The sequence below is a fragment of the Oncorhynchus mykiss genome, chromosome 29, assembly GCF_057628025.1.
Source record: "Oncorhynchus mykiss isolate SJ-2025 chromosome 29, ASM5762802v1, whole genome shotgun sequence".
Taxonomy (NCBI): Eukaryota; Metazoa; Chordata; class Actinopteri; order Salmoniformes; family Salmonidae; genus Oncorhynchus; species Oncorhynchus mykiss.
In genome coordinates, this window is record NC_143050.1 from 13,369,613 (window position 1) to 13,390,102 (window position 20,490).

General features: G+C 42.8%; 1 protein-coding gene across 2 annotated transcripts; it reads right to left on the reverse strand.

Annotated features, from left to right (window-relative positions):
- LOC110510163 (retinal guanylyl cyclase 2) lies at positions 1 to 20,338 on the reverse strand. 2 transcript variants are annotated; one of them, XM_021591524.3, is made up of 19 exons: positions 20,204 to 20,338; positions 16,627 to 17,454; positions 13,137 to 13,438; positions 12,553 to 12,907; positions 12,147 to 12,234; positions 11,581 to 11,677; positions 10,731 to 10,871; positions 10,560 to 10,640; positions 10,249 to 10,425; positions 9,862 to 10,018; positions 6,126 to 6,275; positions 5,375 to 5,523; positions 5,057 to 5,220; positions 4,738 to 4,930; positions 4,471 to 4,645; positions 3,517 to 3,615; positions 3,301 to 3,395; positions 3,111 to 3,196; positions 1 to 1,548 (listed from the first exon to the last, which is right to left on the reverse strand). In XM_021591524.3, the coding sequence occupies exons 2-19, from the start codon at positions 17,375 to 17,377 to the stop codon at positions 1,461 to 1,463; spliced, it is 3,348 nt and encodes a 1,115-aa protein (XP_021447199.3). In that variant the 5' UTR covers positions 17,378 to 17,454; positions 20,204 to 20,338; the 3' UTR covers positions 1 to 1,460. The 2 variants fall into 2 exon arrangements, with proteins under 2 accessions (XP_021447199.3, XP_090082668.1); XM_090226542.1 differs by having other exon boundaries at positions 1 to 1,187; positions 20,204 to 20,334.
- Positions 20,339 to 20,490: the final 152 nt, after the last annotated feature.

A 20,490-nucleotide genomic window follows, 5' to 3' on the forward strand; every position in this document is an offset into this window, starting at 1 on the left:
GACGTTTGATACATGTTTTATTTCTTCCTCTACACAGCCTTTTATTGCATTGTTGCATCACCAGATATTGTACTTGCAGGGCCCACCATCTCAAGCACTGTGTGACAAAACCAACCATTGGCAATTAAAATTCCATGTATTTTGAGATGCAGACGATGATGATAGATAGGTAAAACCACTGTTTTCTCATCTCAAGGGAACAACCTATAGAGAAGCATTTCAGATGGCTCAGTAGGATCGGCTAGAGACGGCTACAGCTGCATAGTAGGTCATGAAACGTAGATTCAGTTTCTCGTTGCAATACTCTATCATATTTACAGATGAACAGGTAAATAAATACTATAGACATGTACAACCCTTATATAACTCTTGTATGTTATTAGATATTTTCCCCACAGTTTGTTTGTTTGTTTGAGCACAGGAGAAGAACACATGCTCTCGAGATGAATAAGAGATTGGAGGCTAAATCATGCAACTGGGTCAAAACATTGTTTTTCTTTTCACTGAGAATCACTGTAGAGAGTGTTTTTTTCTTCCTCCTGTACCAGTGACTCATCTTCTACTTGCTGTCTGCTTGAAGAAATGGACAACTGTGGTGAGGAGCGGGTGAGAAAATGTGATACCTTAACGGTTCAGTGACGAAATCCCATTTGCTATTTATAGCTCCTTCTCCAGAGACAAATTCCTCTTCGAAAGGCTTCTTATGATGATTGTAGAATAATCTCTACAGTATATTGTGATGTAGTATTATGTCCACTGATGCCAATTGTATGGTGTACGGTAATGCAAACTCACCATGTCCTAATGAGGCATTGTCTATTTCTAAAAACTCCCATTGATTAGTAGATGCTAATAGCTTTACATATACCTTTGTCCCTTTCCTGCATATGCACAATATGCTATGGTCTGTGGCAATAACTTTTCAAACTCTCATTTCTATAGGAAGTGTATGGAGCCATGGTTGTAAAAAAAAAAGTCCTTGATTGTCAAAATGGCAAACACAAGTGGAGAGAGAGTTTCCAGGTTTCACTAGAGGTGTTTCTTGCAAAGAACCATTTCAGTGATGATGCATCATCACATTGTCCTCGTCCAAACCTGCTGCCAGAGTCAGAGTCACTGTCCGCACAGTGAAGAGCCTCCTCACCGCTTTCTGCAGGAGATGCTTTAAGTCCTTCGCTGTCTTCGTTCTGAAAGACAGCAAGAAGGATGTGGGACATCAGTTCATAAAGCCTGTGGCCTTTTTTCCCATTGAACTGTCATTGCTGAAGAGAGAGTCCCACTTGCGCTCTGTTTAAGTTTGAAAGAACACAACGTTAGTCAGCTGTTAGCAAGATCTTCAGCAGAAAAAAATCCAGGAAGAGTAAAAAGGCAATCAGTGTAAGTACTGAGTATCCCACTGAGATACTACTCTAGTCATGAACACCTTGTAATGCTATACATTTTTCATGCATAACTCTACATCATTTATTCTTCTTGGCAAGTTGTTGTTCCGCTTTCTTCCGCTTGTGTCGGTTGATCTCCTCCATCTGCAAGCCATGAGCCATTTTCCTGAAACATACATTGGAGAGGTAAAGCAAATGCCACACATGGGAACTCAAGACCAGAGCTGGCCAACCCTCCTCATAATGCGCTGCATGTATCCACTTTACGTTGGCAGAGGCTGTATTTACACAGGCGGCACAATTCTGATATTTTTTCCACTTATTGGACTTTTGACCAATCACATCAGATCTTTTCACGTCAGCTCTTTTTCAGAACTGATCTGATTGGTCAAAAGACCAATTAGTGAACCAAAATATCAGAATTGGGCTGCCTGTTTTAACACAGCCATTGTAACTATTTTTGAGCTGCTGGTAAAGTGCAGTTTGTATACAAATCAGTTCATGATACATACACTATATATACAAAGGTATGTGAACATACCCTTCAAATTAGTAGATTAGGCTGTTTCAGCCACACCCGTTACTGACAGCTGTATAAAATCAAGCACACAGCCATGCAATCTCCATAGACAAACATTGGCAGTAGAATGGCCTTACTGAAGAGGTCAGGGACTTTCAACGTGACATAGGATGCAACCTTTCCAACAAGTCAGTTCATCACATTTATTCCCTGCTTGAGCTGTCCCGGGCAACGGTAAGTACTGTTATTGTGAAGTGGAAACGTCTAGGAGCAACAACGGCTCAGTCGCGAAGTAGTCAGACAAACAAGCCCACAAGCCCACAAAATAAGTACTGAAGTGCGCAGCTCGTAAAAATTGTCTGTCCTTGGTTGCAACACTCACTACCGAGTTCCAAACAGCACAATAACTGCGCAATGCCAAGCGTCGGTTGGAGTGGTGCAATACCAAGCGTCGGTTGGAGTGGTGTAAAGCTCGCCGTTATTGGACTCTGGAGCAGTGGAAAAGCATTCTCTGGAGTGATGAATCATGCTTCACCATCTGGCAGTCCGACGACGAATCTGGGTTAGGAGGATGCCAGGAGAACGCTACCTGCCCAAATGCATAGTGCCAACTGTAAAGTTTGGTGGATGAGGAATAATGGTCTGGGGTTGTTTTTCATGGTTCGGGCTCTGCCCATTAGTTCCAGTGAAGGGAAATCTTAATGCTACAGCATACAATGACATTCTAGACGATTCTGTGCTTCCAACTTTGTGGCAGCAGTTTGAGGAAGGCCCTTTCCTGTTTCAGCATGACAATGCCCCCATGCACAAAGCAAGGTCTTTACAGAAATGGTTTGTTGAGATCGGTGTGGAAGAACTTGACTGGCCTGCACAGAGCCCTGACCTCAACCCCATCGAACACCTTTGGGATGAATTGGAACGCCGAATGCGGGCCTAATCGCCCAACATCAATGCCCAATGCTGTTGTGGCTGAATGGAAGCAAGTCCCCAACATCTAGTGGAAAGCCTTCCCAGAAAAGTGGAGGCTATTATAGCAGCAAAGGGGGGACCAACTCCATATTAATGCCCATGATTTTGCAATGAGATGTTCGACAAGCAGGTGTCCACACATTTTGGTAATTTAGTGTAGTTTGATACCTGCAGGATCACGGTCACTTGGAACAAAGATAATCATTCCTTTTTCAGGACTTAGCTTTGACTTTCCTTACCCTGACTTAAGCTCAGGTGGCACAGGCAGGGGTTTGGTGAAACTGTCCCTTCCAACCAGCCAGTAGGTCTCCTCCATTCCTTTCCCCTGTGGAGACATGAGACATCCAAGGTCATTATTATTCAGTTGTTCATTTTATGATTTACTTTGAGGGTAATTTAAATGCCAGAGAGTGGGAGCACAAAGCTGACCTTGAGCTCTGTCTTTCCACGAAGTTGAACCTGGTAGCCTTCTCTCAGATCCACCAGGATCTTTGCTGTGCTATGGCTCAAATGGATTCGGGAGGCTGCAAACAATATGGTAGGAAAAATCTTATTTTGGGAGTCTGGTATAAAGCGCTTACTAAAACGCAGCCTAGAATTGCTTAATCTTTTAGCCATATTTGGCTCTTTGGTGGCAGGTCTTACGCATTCCTGTGGATTCCATCCTGGAGGCAGTGTTGACTGTGTCACCAAACAGACAGTACCTGGGCATGGTGAGGCCTACCACCCCAGCAACACATGGGCCTACAAACACACACACACACACACACACACACACACACACACACACACACACACACACACACACACAAAGTGGTGGAAAAAGTATCCAATTGTGATACTTTAATAAAAGTATAGATACCTTAATAGAAATTTCAAAGTGAAAGTCACCCAATAAAATACTACTTGAGTGAAAGTATATGGTTGTAAATATACTTACATATAAAACTAAATGTAATTTCTAAAACATACTTAAGTATCAAAAGTAAGATTATAAATCATTTCAAATTCCTTACATTAAGCAAAGCAGACAGTACCATTTTCTTGTTTTTACATTTTCCTTATAGCTGGGGCAAACTCCAACACTCAGACATCATTTACAAATTATGCATTTGTGTTTAGTGAGTCCGCCAGATCAGAGGCAGTAGGGATGATCACGTGTTCTCTTGATAAGTACATGAATTGGACCTTTTTCCTGTCCTGCTAAGCATTCAAAATGTAACGAGTACATTTGGGTGTCAGGGAAAATGTGTGGAGTAAAAAGTAAATTATTTTATTTATGAATATAGTGAAGTAAAAGTAAAAGTTGTCAAAAAGATAAATAGTAAAGTACAGATACCCCCCCAAATTACTTAATTAGTACTTTAAAGTATTTTTACTTAAGTAGTTATATCACTTCACACACACAGCACTGGTGACATGCCTGTTCCTAGGGGACATTTCATATCAACACTGTCAGAAAAATATAAACGCACTGGGAAGTTCATGGCAGTTTGACTGTTTATGATGTTTGACATCAGTATAGTTTGTGGCGTTAATTTCAAAATGATTTGTACTTCCATTTTGTTGATACGGGGGTCTTTAAAATGGAGCCCTGACCTGAGTGCAGTCCAATGCGTATGCGAACAGGTACATCCGGCATGTGTCTCATCTTGAAGGTGCCAACAGCACTCAGGATGTCCAGGGCCATGCTGGATATCTCTGCAGCATGACGGTTTCCATTGGGAACAGGTAGGCCGGACGCCACCATGTATGCATCTCCTATTGTCTCCACCTACAATCGAAGAGGAAATATCTTCAGTAGGTTACAAAGGTGCACAAGAAGACACACTAAGTCATTAATTCAAGACTAAGCAAAAGGCTTACCTTGTATACATCATGATTGCCAATGATGGCGTCAAATAGAGTATATAGGTCATTGAGGAGGTCCACCACTTCGATAGGCTCGCTGTTGGCAGAGATTGTGGTAAAACCTACTATGTCGCTGAAGTAAAGTGTTACATTTTCAAAATGCTCTGGTTCCACAGTACCGCCAACCTTCAGGACGTCTGCAACAGATCTGCAAACAGAGAAGAAATACCATTTAGGGCCCTCGTCATCGGAAACTGTATACTTTGTTTGAGGAGAAACATTTGTACATCCTAGTCAGTATCTTTGAGTGTATGTGTCATTGTCTGTTATTCACGGAGGCAGCATCTGAGTGAGTAGTTTCTCAGTCTTCAGTTTCTCTATCTCCAGCTCCTCGGTCCTCTCTCTGATCAGCTCCTCCAGGTTAGAGGAGTACTGCTCCAGCATCCGCAGCATGGAGTCTATAATGTTGGTCTTCCTCCCTTTGTTGATGTTCTTAAACTGGGATTGATGGGGGATGTGTTAAAGGTGAACTCGAATGATGCTTTTATATCCCCCAGTCAAACGTATACAGACAAAAGGTTCCCTTATATTAGTCTATTTGTTTAAAGACACTGATTGTGAGTGGTCTGTTTGAAGTCTCAGTCTAAGGTACCTGGTCAAAGATGTCATTGAAGTGCGGCCGCCTATCTGCCTGTTCGTTCCAGCACTGTTTCATCAGCTGGATACACTCCAGGGGGGCGTGGTCTGGTGATACCACAGGGCGGCACAGTGGTGGAGAATTCCTCACCTTCTGGATGACATCTGACAGACCGGAGCAGACACTCTGAGTTACCCCACCAAGACCAAGCTACAGTATCTACTACTGACATTTTCTTTTGCACATTTTAGTCATTGAGCAACTTACAGTAGTTAGTGCATGCATTTTTGTTATTTCTCCCCGTGGGGAATCAAACCCACAACCTTGGTGTTGCAAGCACCATGCTCTACCACCTGAACCACAAGGAGGACCAACAGACAGCACTGGGACCATGCATGCAACAGACGTTATTTATGTATACGCATTCAAATGAAGCCTGAATCACCCACCCATCCCCTATTAAACCACCCTGTTAAACCACACACCCTATTAAACCACATCCCTATTAAACCACATCCCTATTAAACCACATCCCTATTAAACCACACCCCTATTAAACCACACCCCTATTAAACCACACCCCTATTAAACCATACCCCTATTAAACCACACCCCCCATTGAACCACACCCCTATTAAACCACACCCCCATTGAACCACACCCCTATTAAACCACACCCCTATTGAACCACACCGTTGAAACCCGACTCTTCTACTTTGTTGTTTTAAATTGTGTTTGGGGTTGTGATTGGGTGAGTGATCCACACCTTCAGCAGACAGGTCCAGCATACAGAAGGGAGGTCCCCGCAGCACCACCTCCTGCATGATGATGGCGAAGCTGTAGACGTCCCCTAGCTGGGTGCCGCACAACCCTGGGTGAGGGCTCCGTAGGATCTCAGGGGCCGTCCACAGCAGCTCTGCACAACCAAACAGGCAAGTAGGCATGCACACACACTACAGTTGAAGTCAGAAGTTTACATACACTAAAGTTGGAGTCATTAAAACTTTTTTTTCAGCCACTCCACAAATTTCTTGCTAACAAACTATAGTTTTGGCAAGTCGGTTAGGACATCTACTTTGTGCATGTCACAAGTAATTTTTCCAACAATTGTTTACAGACAGATTATTTAACTTTAAATCCACTGTATCATCATTCCAGTGGGTCAGAAGTTTACATACACTAAGTTGACTGTGCCTTTAAACAACTTGGAAAATTCCAGAAAATGTCAAGCTTTGGAAACTTCTGACATAATTTGAGTCAATTGGAGGTGCACCTGTGGATGTATTTCAAACTCTGTGCCTCGTTGCCTTGACATCATAGGAAAATCAAAAGAAATCAGCCAAGACCTCAGAAAAAAATTGTAGACCTCCACAAGTCTGGCTCATCCTTGGGAGCAATTACCAAACGCCTGAAGGTACCACGTTCACCTGTACAAACAATGGTACACAAGTATAAACACCATGGGATCATGCAGCCGTCATACTGCCCAGGAAGGAGACGCGTTCTTTCTCCTAGAGAGTAACGTACTTTGGTCCGAAAAGTGCAAATCAATCCCAGAACGACAGCAAAGAACCTTGTGAAGATGCTGGAGGAAACAGATACAAAATTATCTATATCCACAGTAAAATGAGTCCTATATTGAAATAACCTGAAAGGCCCTCAGCAAGAAAGAAGCCATTGCTCCAAAACCGCCATAAAAAAAGCCAGACTACGGTTTGCAACAGCACATGGGGACAAAGATCATACTTTTTTTTAGAAATGTGCTCTGGTCCGATGAAACAAAAATAGAACTGTTTGGCCATAATGACCATCGTTATGTTTGGATGAAAAAGGGGGATGCTTGCAAGCCGAAAAACACCATCCCAAAGTACGCTTGCGGGTTATACACTCTATCTCCAGGACAGAACAGTAGCCTCTGGAAAGACACAGGGCGGGGTCCTATGCATTTATGTGAACAACAGTTGGTGTACGATATATAAGGAAGTCTCAAGGTTCGCCTGAAGTAGAGTATCTCACGATAAGCTGTAGACCACACTATCTACCTAGAGAGTTTTCATCTGACATTTTCCGTATCTGTCTCCATACCACCCCAGACCGAGGCAGGCACTAAAACCGCACTCAATGAGCTGTATTCCGCAAACAGGAAAACGCTCATCCAGAGGTGGCGCTCCTAGTGGTCGGGGACTTTAATGCGGGAAAACTTAAATCAGTTTTACCTCATTACTATCAGCATGTTTAATGTGCAACCAGAGTGAAAAAAATTCTAGACCACATTTACTCCACACACACATGCGTACAAAGCTCTCCCTCACCCTCCATTTGGCAAATCTGACCATAACTCTATCCTCCTGATTCCTGCTTACAAGCAAAAATTCAAACAGAAAGCACCAGTGACTTGGTCTATAAAAAAGTGGTCAGATGAAGCAGATGCTAAACTACGGGACTGTTTTGCTAGCACAGACTGGAATATGTTCCAGGATTCTTCCAATGGCATTGAGGAGTACACCACATCAGTCACTGGCTATATCAATAAGTGCATCGAAGACGTCGTCCCTACAGTGACTGTACGTACATACCCCAACCAGAAGCCATGGATTACAGTCAGCATTCACACTGAGGTAAAGGGTAGAGCTGCCGGTTTCAAGGAGCAGTACTCTAACACGGAAGCGTATAAGAAATCCTACTATGCCCTCCGACAAACCATCAGACAGGCAAAGTGTCAATACAGGAATAAGATCGAATCGTACTACACCAGCTCTGACAATCGTTGGATGTGGCAGGGCTTGCAAACTATTACAGACTATAAAGGGAAGCACAGCTGAGAGCTGCCCAGTGACACAAATATACCAGACGAGCTAAATAACTTCTATGCTCGCCTCGAGGCAAGTAACACTGAAACATGCATGAGAGCATCAGCTGTTCCAGATGACTGTGTGATCACGCTCTCCGCAGCTGATGTGAGTAAGACCTTTAAACAGGTTAACATTCACAAGGCCGATGGGCCAGACGGATTACCAGGATGTGCAATCCCAGAATGTATTGACCAACTGGCAAGTGTCTTCACTGATATTTTCAACCTCTCCCTGTCTGAGTCTGTAATACCAACATGTTTCAAGCAGACCACTATAGTCCCTGTGCCCTTGAACACTAAGGTAACCTGCCTATACGACTACCAAACCCATAGCACTCACATCTGTAGCCATGAAGTGCTTTGAAAGGCTGGCCATGGCTCACATCAACACCATTATCCCAGAAACCCTAGACCCACTCCAATTTGCATACCGTACAAGCAGATCCACAGACGATGCAATCTCTATTGCACTCCACACTGCCCTTTCCACACTGCCCTTTCCCATTGACAGCTTCCAACACCACAGTGCCCTCAAAGCCCATCAATAAGTTAAGGACCCTGGGACTACACACCTCCCTCTGCAACTGGGTCCTGGACTTCCTGGCAGGCCACCTCCAGGTGATAAGGGTAGGTAACAACACATCCGCCACGCTGATCCTCAACACGGGGGCCCCTTAGGGGTGCGTGCTCAGACCCCTCCTTTTCTCCCTGTTCACTCATGACTGCACGGCCAGGCATGACTCCAACACCATCATTAAGTGCTGATGACATAACAGTGGTAGGCCTGATCACCAACAATGATGAGACAACCTATAGGGAGAAGGTCAGAGACCTGACCATAGAGAGCCTTTTTATTCTCTATTTTGGTGTGACTAGAGTGGGTGATCTAGTGCATTTATTTCTATGTTGGCCTGGTATTGTTCCCAATCAGAGGCAGTTGTTTATCGTTGTCTCTGATTGGGGATCATATTTAGGCAGCCATTTCCCCACTGTGTTTTGTGGGATCTTGTTTCTGTGTAGTTGCCTGTTGAGCACTGCTTGAGCTTCACATTGTCACGCCCTGACAAATTGACTTTATTGAAATTAGGTGACTTCTGAAGGTAATTGGTTGCACCAGATCTTATTTAGGGGCTTCATAGCAAAGGGGTGAATACATATGCACACACCTCTTTTCCGTAATTTTTTTTTAAATAATTTTTTTAAACAAGTAATTTTTTTAATTTCACTTCACCCATTTGGACTATTTTGTGTATGTCCGTTACATGAAATCCAAATAAAAATCAATTTATATTACAGGTTGTAATGAAACAATATAGGAAAAACGCCAAGGGGGTGAATACTTTTGCAAGGCACTGTACATGTACATAATTATCTTCAATTACCTCAACACCGGTGCCCCCGCACATTGACACATTGGCTCTGTACTGGTACCCCCTGTATATAACCCCACTATTGTTATTTACTGCTGCTCTTTAATTATTTGTTATTCTTATCTCTTACTTTTTATGTTTTATTTTTTGAGGTATTTTCCTAAAACTGCATTGTTGGTTTAAAGGCTTGTAAGTAAGCATTTCTCTGTAAGGTCTACCTGTTGTATTTGGCGCATGTGACAAATTAAATTTGATTTGATTTGAGTGGTCTTAACACCCACCTTCTGCGGAGGGATCTTCATATGGGAATCTTTGTGCCATCAAAATCTTGTTGTAGCCGTAGTCTGTGAGCTTGAGCACAAAGCGGCCATCCACTACGCAGTTCCGAGACTTGAGTCGTCCATGACAAACACCTCGGTGGTGGAGGTACTTCATGCCCTATGGAAGACAGAAAAAAAGTAGTGTTGGTGTCATGTCAGAGAGAAAGGTAGCTTGCTGTAGGTATACCGTGAGTTGGGCATTAAATTAACTTTGGGACCTAAACTCTAACAAATCTGTAATGTAAAATGATTTAAAGCACATTGTGGCAGCTGCAGGTCTTCCTATAGGAATAGTGTAACTGTATGTCTCTGAGGGGATTTTGGCCACACCCCACTACTAGTGGTTACCTTGATAAGGTCCAATAACAGGGAGGTCTTAAACATCCAGTCCAGTTTAACGTCACTATTGCTTAGCAAGTCCTGCAAGCTGCTACGTGAGCAATACTCTGTCATGATGCCGAAAACACCACAGTCAAGGAAAAACCCCAGGAAGAGGTTGACGTTCTCGTGTCGTATGTCCTTCATCTGAAAGAACAGAGCCGTGACAATGGGCTCATTTTAATTGACAACAGAGATACATTAGTTATAGTCAGACGGATTTCTCATCATCAAATCTTCTTACATCGTAACTGGCAGTATATTTTACAGTAGAACCTCACCAACTCAAAGACGTCACTGGTCTGGGGAGTAATGGCTTTAAAGTTTCCAGACGGGAGTCTTTTCATCCAAGCCCAGTCTCCCTGTAAAAAGGTACGTGTTTGAATCAACTTTCAGACAAGCCTCAGAACTCCCTGAACCATTCTTAGAAGAGAGCCTCCTGCCCCCGTTACCTCAAAGATGGCTATGTTGGAGTTTGCATAGGTTGCCGGGGTGACGGTGGAGTCAGAGAAGGGAGTAGAGAGGCTCTGACGATCCGTGTCTGAGGGTTTCCTACGCATATCACCCACTTTGCTATCATCTAAACTTAGCTTCTGAAACATGGAGAGAAAAACATAGGTTGTTGACAAAACCACTCGTCATGCTGCAAAGATATCAAAGAAAAATATATATATATTTTCAATTGCATGTGTTGTCCAACCAAAAGTATGTGGACACCTGCTCTTTGAACATCTCATTCCAAAATCATGGACATTAATATGGAGTTGTTCCCCCCTTCGCCTCTATAACAGCCCTTCACTCTTCTGGGAAGGCTTTCCACTAGATGTTGAAACATTGCTGGACTTGCTTCCATTCAGTCACAAGAGCATTAGTGAAGTCGGGCACAGATGTTGGGCAATTAGGCCTGGCACGCAGTTTGCATTCCAATTCATCCCAAAGGTGTTCTATGGGGTTGAGATCAGGGCCCTCTGCCGGGCAGTCAAGTTCTTCCACACTGATCTCAATTTCTGTATGGATCTCACTTTGTACACAGGTGCATTGTCATGCTGAAACATGACAACATCCGCCAAACCAGATTCGTCCGTCATACTGACAGATAGTGATGCGTGATTCATCACTCCAGAGAACACGTTCCCACTGCTCCAGAGTCCAATGGCGGTGGCAGTGGCTGAAATAGCCAAATCCACTAAGTTGAAGGTGTGTCCACATACTTATGGCCATATGCTGTATATCAATCATTATGTGGGAACTTAAATATGACCCCATTGGATCTTCCAGACACTGTCAGTTAGGGGATCTGACCTTATTACTGAGTGAGGGGTTGATGAAGATCACATCTGCCAGGGTTAGCATGATCTTGTCAGGACCCCTGACTAAACTAATCTGGTTGATACGCCTCCTAAAAGTGAAAGGTGGAAGGAGGGGTGTAGAGGGAGGGGAGAGGAGGGGTGAGGGAGGAGTGCCATCAGCAGTAGTTCAGAAGGTACCTAAAGGTCTGTGAAGACATATTGAGAAATGTTGCTGCTATTACCAGCTGTTATAAACTTGAGTCATACAAATGTAGAAAATAGCAAACAAGAATATGTGGAAAGTACTGTACAGTATTATAAATTGGGTGGTTCGAGCCCTGAATGCTGATTGGCTGAAATCTGTGGTATACCACTGGTATGACAAAAACATTTCTTTTTACTCTTCTAATTATATTGGTCACCAGTTTATAATAGCAATAATGCACCTCAGGGGTTTATGGTATATGGCCAATATACCACGGCTAAGGGCTGTATCCTGGCACTCCGCGTTGTGTCATGCATAAGAACAGCCCCTTAGCCGTGCACACCCCCTCAGGTCTTATTGTTTAAATAGAATACCTTATACAGTAGTAGAGTCCACTTGAGAAGATAATGGTCAAAAGGATACACAGGAAGACTATGATAAGATGGAATGGATCCACTCTCCCTAAAACAAAGCATATCATAGTAGAACATCATATAAAGAATCACACCTGATTTAAAAAGATACCTAGCTTATCACAGACTATGTCAACATACCACCAAACCCTGATCTAATTCTCTGTTCCACTTTCCTCTAGAGAAAGATGTCCTCTTTATGAACAGATGGTAACTGTTCCCCTCCTGTTTGCTGGTGTGTGTGCACATGCGTACTTGCCTGCGTGTGAGCGTGCGTAAGTGCAGTGTGTGAGTGTGTGTTTTCATCTGTCTGCATTTAGCCCCCTTACCATCATTTGTCATTTAGTACAATTTACTGTGTTCTCACCTCCTGTGCATAAGGTGCCTGGAATGAACCAGCAGCTAGAGTCTGGGCTGGGCTGGACCCCCCCTGGGAAGTGGATGCTGCGGCCCAGAGACATCACCATCCCAGCCTCCAGGTCCACACAGTGGGTGGGCAGCAGAGGCCAGGACTGCCCATCTGTGTCCAGCATCACATACTTCAACAAGCTGGCCCCGGAACCGTTGGTGCGGACACGCTGGCTGAAACCATAGAAAGCCATGTTCCTGGAGTGGCGCACCAGGTTGGCTCCAGACCTCCACTCCCCAGCATCACGAACATTCTGCAGAGCGTTAGCCATGAAGAGGATCGAGCTGTAGATGGTACCAAACAGAGGAGAAATCTGGAAAAAATGAAATAAGAACATAACGATATTTAGTCAGATATGTTTACGTAGTCTGTCCACAAGATATTCGTGTTACACAAATGCAAATATACAAAACCATGGACACTATAATGGCCTGATAGGATTTAGTCCAAAAACATGGACACTATAATGGCCTGATAGGATTTAGCCCAAAACTATGCCTATGCATGTAAGCCCCAGTTGTCCTCAGCTCATTCAGCTGTACCTGGTGGAGCTTGATGTGTCTGGGAACCCCCCCAACATTCACAGTCTTCTGGTAGGCCTTGTAGAATGAGTTCTCCTCTGAGTCCATGGTGACGGTCAGGACAGCGTCGTATGCTCTCCGCAGCTTGCCGTTGTTGATGAGGGCTGGGTAGCGGACATCCCTGTAGGGCAGGCTGTAGAGCAGTGTGTCGTAGGGGATGAACACCAGGGAACCGTCCGTCAGGTGCATGTCCAGAGCAGTCTCCAACAGCAACCTCTGGATGTGTCCTCCAATCAGCACAGAGTGCATGCAGAGGATCACCACTGATTATGGTAAACACAAATCACTATGAGACATGAGGTTAATAGTAGGATAAGTAGTAGTATTAGTAGTAACAGTAGTAGTAGTAATAGTAGTAATAGTAGTAATAGTAGTAATGGTAGTAATAGTAGTAATAGTAGTAATGGTAGTAATAGTAGTAATAGTAGTAATAGTAGTAATGGTAGTAGTAGTAATAGTAGTAATAGTAGTAATAGTAGTAATAGTAGTAGTAGCAGCAGTAATAGTAATTGTAGTAACAGTAATAGTAGTAGTAGTGGTAAAAGTAATAGTAGTAATGGTAGTAGTAGTAATAGTAGTAGTGGCAGTAATAGTATTAATATTCATGGTAATAGTAGTAGTAGTTATAGCAGTAGTAGTAGTAAGAGTAACAGCAACCTCTGGATGTGTCCTCCAATCAGCACAGAGTGCATGCAGAGGATCACCACTGATTATGGTAAACACAAATGACTATGAGACATGAGGTTAATAGTAGTATTAGTAGTAGTATTAGTAGTAACAGTAGTAGTAGTAATAGTAATAGTAGTAGCAAAAGTAATAGTAGTAATAGTAGTAATAGTAGTAGTAGTAGTAATAGTAGTAGTAGCAGTAGTAGTATTAGTAATAGTAGTAATAGTAGTAGTAGCAGTAATAGTAATAGTAGTAGTAGTCAAAGTAATAGTAGTAATAGTAGTAATGGTAGTCGTAGTAGTAATAGTAGTAGTAGGAGTAGTAATAGTAGCAGTAGTAGCAGTAATACTAATAGTAATAGCAGTAGCAGCAGTAGCAGTAGTAGTAGCAGTAGTAGTAGTAGTAGCAGAAGTAGCAGCAGTAGCAGTAGCAGTAGCAGCAGAGCAGTAGCTGCAGTAGCAATAGCAGTAGCAGCAGCAGCAGGGAGCAGTAGCAGTAGTAGTAGCAGTAGTAGTAGTAGCAGTAGCAGCAGCAGCAGAGCAGCAGCAGCAGTAGCAATAGCAGTAGCAGCAGCAGCAGGGAGCAGTAGCAGCAGCAGCAGCAGTAGCAGTAGCAGCAGAGCAGCAGCAGCAGCAGTAGCAGCAGAGCAGTAGTAGCAGTAGCAGTAATAGCAGTAGCAGTAGCAGCAGAGCAGTAGCAGCAGTAGCAATAGCAGTAGCAGCAGCAGCAGGGAGCAGTAGCAGTAGCAGCAGCAGCAGTAGCAGTAGTAGTAGTAGTAGTAGCAGTAGTAGTAGCAGTAGTAGTAGAAGCAGCAGCAGCGAGTAGTAGCAGTAGTAGCAGCAGCAGTAGCAGTAGTAGTAGCAGTAATAGCAGTAGTAGCAGCAGCAGTAGCAGTAGCAGTAGTAGCAGTAGCAGTAGCAGTAGTAGTACTAGCAGCAGTAGCAGTAGTAGCAGTAGCAGCAGCAGCAGTAGCAGCAGTAGTAGCAGTAGTAGTAGTAGCGGTAGTAGCGGTAGCAGCAGTAGTAGCAGCAGTAGCAGTGGTAGCAGTAGTAGCAGTAGCAGCAGCAGCAGTAGCAGTAGCAGTAGTAGCAGTAGTAGCAGTGGTAGCAGTAGCAGTAGTAGCAGTACCAGTAGCAATAGCAGTATTAGCAGTAGTAGCTGTATTAGCAGTAGTAGCAGTAGTAGTGGTAGTAGCAGTAGTAGTAATAGTAGTATTAGTAGTAATAGTAGTAGAAGTAATAGTAGTAGTAGTACCAGTAGTATTAATAGTATCTCTCTGGCTCCTGAGTGGTGCAGCGGTCTAAGGCACTGCATCTCAGTGCTTGAGGTGTCACTACAAACACCCTGCTTCGATTCCAGGCTGTTTCACAACCGGCCGTGATTGGGAGTCCCATAGGACGGCGCACAATTGGCCCAGCATTGTCCGGGTTTGGCCGGTGTAGGCTGTCATTGTAAATAAGAATTTGACTTGCCTAGTTATATAAAGGTTACATTATAAAAAAATAACAGTAGTAGTAGCAGTAGTATTAGTAGTAGCAGTGTAATACTTGTAGTAGTAGTAGCAGTAGGATTGGTAGTAGTAGCAATAGCAGTAGTATTAGTAGTAGCAGTATTATTATTAGTAGTAGCAGTAGTAATACTACTAGCAGTAGTAGCAGTAGAATTAGTAGTAGTAGCAGTAGTAATACTACTAGTAGTATTAGCAGTAGTAGCAGTAGTAATACTAGTAGTAGTAGTAGCAGTAGTATTAGTAGTAGTAGCAGTAGTAATACTAGTAATATTAATTGCAGTAGCAGTAGCAGTAGTAGCAGTAGTAGTAGTAGCAGTCTCCTGACCCCTCCTGTCTCAGCCTCCAGTATTTATGCTGCAGTAGTTTATGTGTCGGGGGGCTAGGGTCAGTCTGGAGTACTTCTCCTGTCCTATTTGGTGTCCTGTGTGAATCTAAGTGTGCATTCTCTAATTCTCTCCTTCTCTCTTTCTTTCTCTCTCTCGGAGGACCTGAGCCCTAGGACCATGCCCCAGGACTACCTGACATGATGACTCCTTGCTGTCCCCAGTCCACCTGGCCGTGCTGCTGCTCCAGTTTCAACTGTTCTGCCTTATTATTATTCGACCATGCTGGTCATTTATGAACATTTGAACATCTTGGCCATGTTCTGTTATAATCTCCACCCGGCACAGCCAGAAGAGGACTGGCTCATAGCCTGGTTCCTCTCTAGGTTTTGGCCTTTCTAGGGAGTTTTTCCTAACCACAGTGCTTCTACACCTGCATTGCTTGCTGTTTGGGGTTTTAAGCTGGGTTTCTGTATTGCACTTTGAGATATCAGCTGATGTACGAAGGGCTATAAAAATAAATTTGATTTGATTTTGATTAGTAATACTACTAGTAGTAGTAGCAGTAGTATTAGTAGTAGTAGCAGTAGTAATACTAGTAATAGTAATTGCAGTAGCAATAGCAGTAGTAATACTAGTAGTATTAGCAGCAGAAGCAGTTGCAGTAGTAGCAGCAGTAGTAGTAGCAGCAGTAGCAGTAGCAGTAGTAGTAGTAGCAGTAGCAGCAGTAGTAGTAGCAGTAGTAGTAGTAGCAGTAGTAGTTGTAGCAGCAGTAGCAGTAGTAGTAGCAGCAGTGGCAGTAGTAGTAGTAGAAGTAGTTGTGATTGGTTAGTAGTTGTCTAATGAATTAAACTGGCTCTGGTACTGACAGCACTGTAGTAATAGTAGTTAGTGATAGACAGGTTGTAGTTGTATAGAAAGAAAAACCTGAATGATAAACAGGACTCACTGCGGATGTTTTCTGCCCTCTTGACCCTAGTCAGAGCCAGTCGTATGCTGGCAGGGTCCTTGTCTGTGGAGACCACGGTGGTGACAGGGAGGCCGTAGCTCCGCAGAGCGTCAGCGACCTTGCTGCCTGTGTCCACCCACACATCCTCAGCAGAGGAGATGATCCCTATGTGTGCCCAGCGGAAGTGTCTCACCAGGCTGAGCAGCACCCAGGTGGGCGAGGGCACCGTGCGGGCGAAAGTAAGGTGCCTACTTCGGTCGTCCAGCTCGTAGTTCACACAGGTCCAAGAGAACAGGGCCTTGTTCCAGTTGTTGGCCAGTAAAGAGGCTGCATCACAGTAGCCAGGGTTGACAGGGCCCAGGAAGGCATTAGCCCGTGCGTAGTGACCTAAGAAACCCTTGAGTGCCATGGATGTCTGGCAGTCCTCGTCAATGATGACATACTCAAAGGTGGTGCCCAGGGACAGTGAGGGGTCATTGTTGATCCTCTCCACAGCTAGTTGCGCTGCCGTCTGGGGCAGTGCCTTAGCAAACAGAGGGTCACATTTCCACGGTCCAACTAACCCTACCTTGAACACAGTAGAAGTAGATCTAGCCGCACAGGGCACACTTAGGGATGCCAGCAGGAACCACAGTAGCCAGGCTCCATGGGGAGGGGAGGGGAACTTGGCTTCTGTGAGGACTGGGGTTGTCAGATAGGTTGATGCCCACTCATGCAGTGAACTGTGAAGCTGGTAAAGCTGCCGGAGCATTGCAAGATGCCTTCTCCAGCAGATCCCACAATCCACTATCCCTCAAACGCTGTCCATTCCCCAAAAGGCCCAATGTCCTGTGAAATATAAAGGTATGATGACAAATACTGCACGTATGGGTTTATTTTCTCCAATGGGATGATCATTCATCATGTGTGGTGATAATCCAATCATGGCAGACATGGAGTGGAGATAAAAATAGCCCTCTGTCTGTCCCCATCGACACCTGCCTAAAAACACTGTCACATAACAATCACCGGCCTAATCAATTATAGAACCATGCATGTTGTTTAAGTTTAATGTAAGAATTGTAATTAGAGAGAGAAACAAACTAAATTCACATTTTAAACCTGGCTCGTTCAATCATATAATTAACCGTATCGTATTTTATTTGACATAAAAATGTAAATGACCCCTTATTACATAGCTATCCTATTGAAAGCCATTGTAAAGATATTGAATTCAACACATTCACACGTATTTGTTTGTGGATGGAATTACCCTGTAATTATCTTTTCAACAAAGTTCTAATTCTTTAGGAGAGACAATGGAGGAACAGAAAGAAGATTCATCTTGGGTAATATCTGCTCCCGCCCCTCCAACCAAATGTTTGTTTGTGTACATGTGTGTACATGTGTGTGTTTGTACTGAATATGTTTGTGTGTATATGCGTGTGTATTTGTGGTAATGTGTATATATGTGTGTGTATATGTGTGTGTGTGTGTATATATATGTGTGTATATATACATGTGTATGTATATGTGTGTGTATCTTATGTGTGTGTGTATATGTCTGTATACTGTATTTGTGTGTATGTGTATATATGTGTGTATGTATGTATGTATCCCGCAAATAACCAGTCTCAACGTCAACAGTGAGAGGCAACTTCGGGATGCAATTCAGTGTCTGTTCCTCTGTCCAGTGTCTGTGTTTTTTTTGCCCATCTTAATCTTTTCTTTTTATTGGCCAGTCTGAGATATGGCTTTTTCTTTGCAACTCTGCCTAGAAGGCCAGCATCCCGGAGTCGCCTCTTCACTGTTGACGTTGAGACTGTTTTTTTGCGGGTACTATTTAATGAAGCTGCCAGTTCAGGACTTGTGAGGTGTCTGTTTCTCAAACTAGACACTCAGTGGTGCATCGGGGCCTCCCACTCCTCTTTCTATTCTGGTTAGAGCCAGTTTGCGCTGTTCTGTGAAGGGAGTAGTACACAGCGTTGTACGAGATCAGTTTCAGTTTCTTGGCAATTTAACGCATGGAAGAGCCTTAATTTCTCAGAACAAAAATAGACTGACGAGTTTCAGAAGAAAGTTCTTTGTTTCTGGTAATTTTGTGCCTGTAATCGAACCCACAAATATTGATGCTCCAGATACTCAACTAGTCTAAAGAAGGCCAGTTTTATTATTTCTTTAATCAGAACAACAGTTTTCAGCTGTGATAACATAATTGCAAAAGGCTTTTCTAATTATCAATTTGCCTTTAAAATTATAAACTTGGATTAGCTAACACAACGTGCCATTTACTTCGCTACTATGGTCTATTTATTGCCTTACCTCCTCACGCCATTTGCACACACTGTATGTAGACTTTTTTCTATTGTGTTATTGACTGTACGTTTGTTTATTCCATGTGTAACTCTATGTTGTTGTTTGTGTTGCACTGCTTTGTTTTATCTTGGCCAGGTAGCACTTGTTCTCAACTGGCCTAGCTGGTTAAATAAAGGTGAAATAAAAAATTAAATAAAAATTGGAACACAGGGGTGATGGTTGCTGATAATGGGCCTCTGTACGCCTATGTATATATTCCATAAAAAATCAGCCATTTCCAGCTACAATAGTCATTTACAACATTAACCATGTCTACACTGTATTTCTGATCAATTTGATGTTATTTTCATGGACATAATATGTGCTTTTCTTTCAAAAACAAGAACATTTCTAAGTGACCCCAAACTTTTGAACGGTAGTGTATGTGTGTGTGTGTACAGTATATGTGTGTGTGTATATGTGTGTGTGTGTATAGGTGTGCGCATACGTGTGTGTGTGTATATATGTGTATATGTGTGTGTGCATAGGTGTGTGTGTGTGTATGTGTATATATGTGTGTGTATATATATATGTGTGTGTATTTATGTGTGTGTATATATATGTGTGTGTATATGTGTGTGTATATATGCGTGTGTGTATATATATGTGTGTGTATATGTGTGTGTGTAAATGCGTGTTAATATGTGTGTGTATATGAGTGTGTATATATGTGTTTGTGTGTATATGTATGTGTATATGTGTATGTATGTATGTGTATATGTGTGTGTATGTATGTGTGTATGTGTGTGTGTATATATGTGTATATGTGTGTATGTGTGAAGACAAAAGTCCCATCTCGAATGGACTAATAAAGTATATCTTACCTTATCGTGTTTTGTTATTACCACTACCTTCACTAATACTACTACTGCTAATACTACTACAGCTATTAATACTACTACTACTACTACTGCTATTACTATTAATACTACTACTGCTATTACTACTAATACTACTATTACTACTACTACTAATACTACTATTACTACTACTACTACTATTACTAATGCTACTAATGTTGCTACTGCTACTACTACTATTACTGCTAATACTACTACTACTACTAATAGTAATACTATTACTTTCCCAATACATTTAAATATCATTCATTGATTTTTAAGATAAACGCATTTGAACATTAATTCCATAAAGAAAGTAGCCCTTCTATCCCACAATATATTGATAGCAGCTAGCCGATATTGTTATACAAGCTTGCATTTGGCAGGTGCATTATCATCCTTACCATTTTAGTACAACACTAAGGTCTCTTAAATCCAGTGATGTTCCCCCTATGAGACATTCCGTAACACTGAACTGGAAAGCCACGTTGAAAGTGAAATTCAGAGTGGACCTTAGTAGTGAGAGTGAAGTAGTGAACACTAGTAATCCACTCAGGCATAGTATCAGAAGGAGTGACGCATTACAGACCTAGGGCAGATGACCTGTGGATTATAATAAATCCCTTCTATCCATCTCCAACACTCTCAGTAACACCCCTATTGCTCAGAGTCCCCATGTTTGGCTTAAATG

Excerpts from the sequence above, each read along its gene's own strand:
- LOC110510163 (XM_090226542.1), bottom strand. The coding sequence starts at position 17,377 with ATGCTCCGGCAGCTTTACCAGCTTCACAGTTCACTGCATGAGTGGGCA. Across the intron at positions 10,019-10,248 it reads TGTTATTGGACCTTATCAAG|GGCATGAAGTACCTCCACCA; the intron begins GTAACCACTAGT and ends TGTCTTCCATAG. Across the intron at positions 3,616-4,470 it reads ACGCATTGGACTGCACTCAG|GCCCATGTGTTGCTGGGGTG; the intron begins GTCAGGGCTCCA and ends GTGTGTTTGTAG.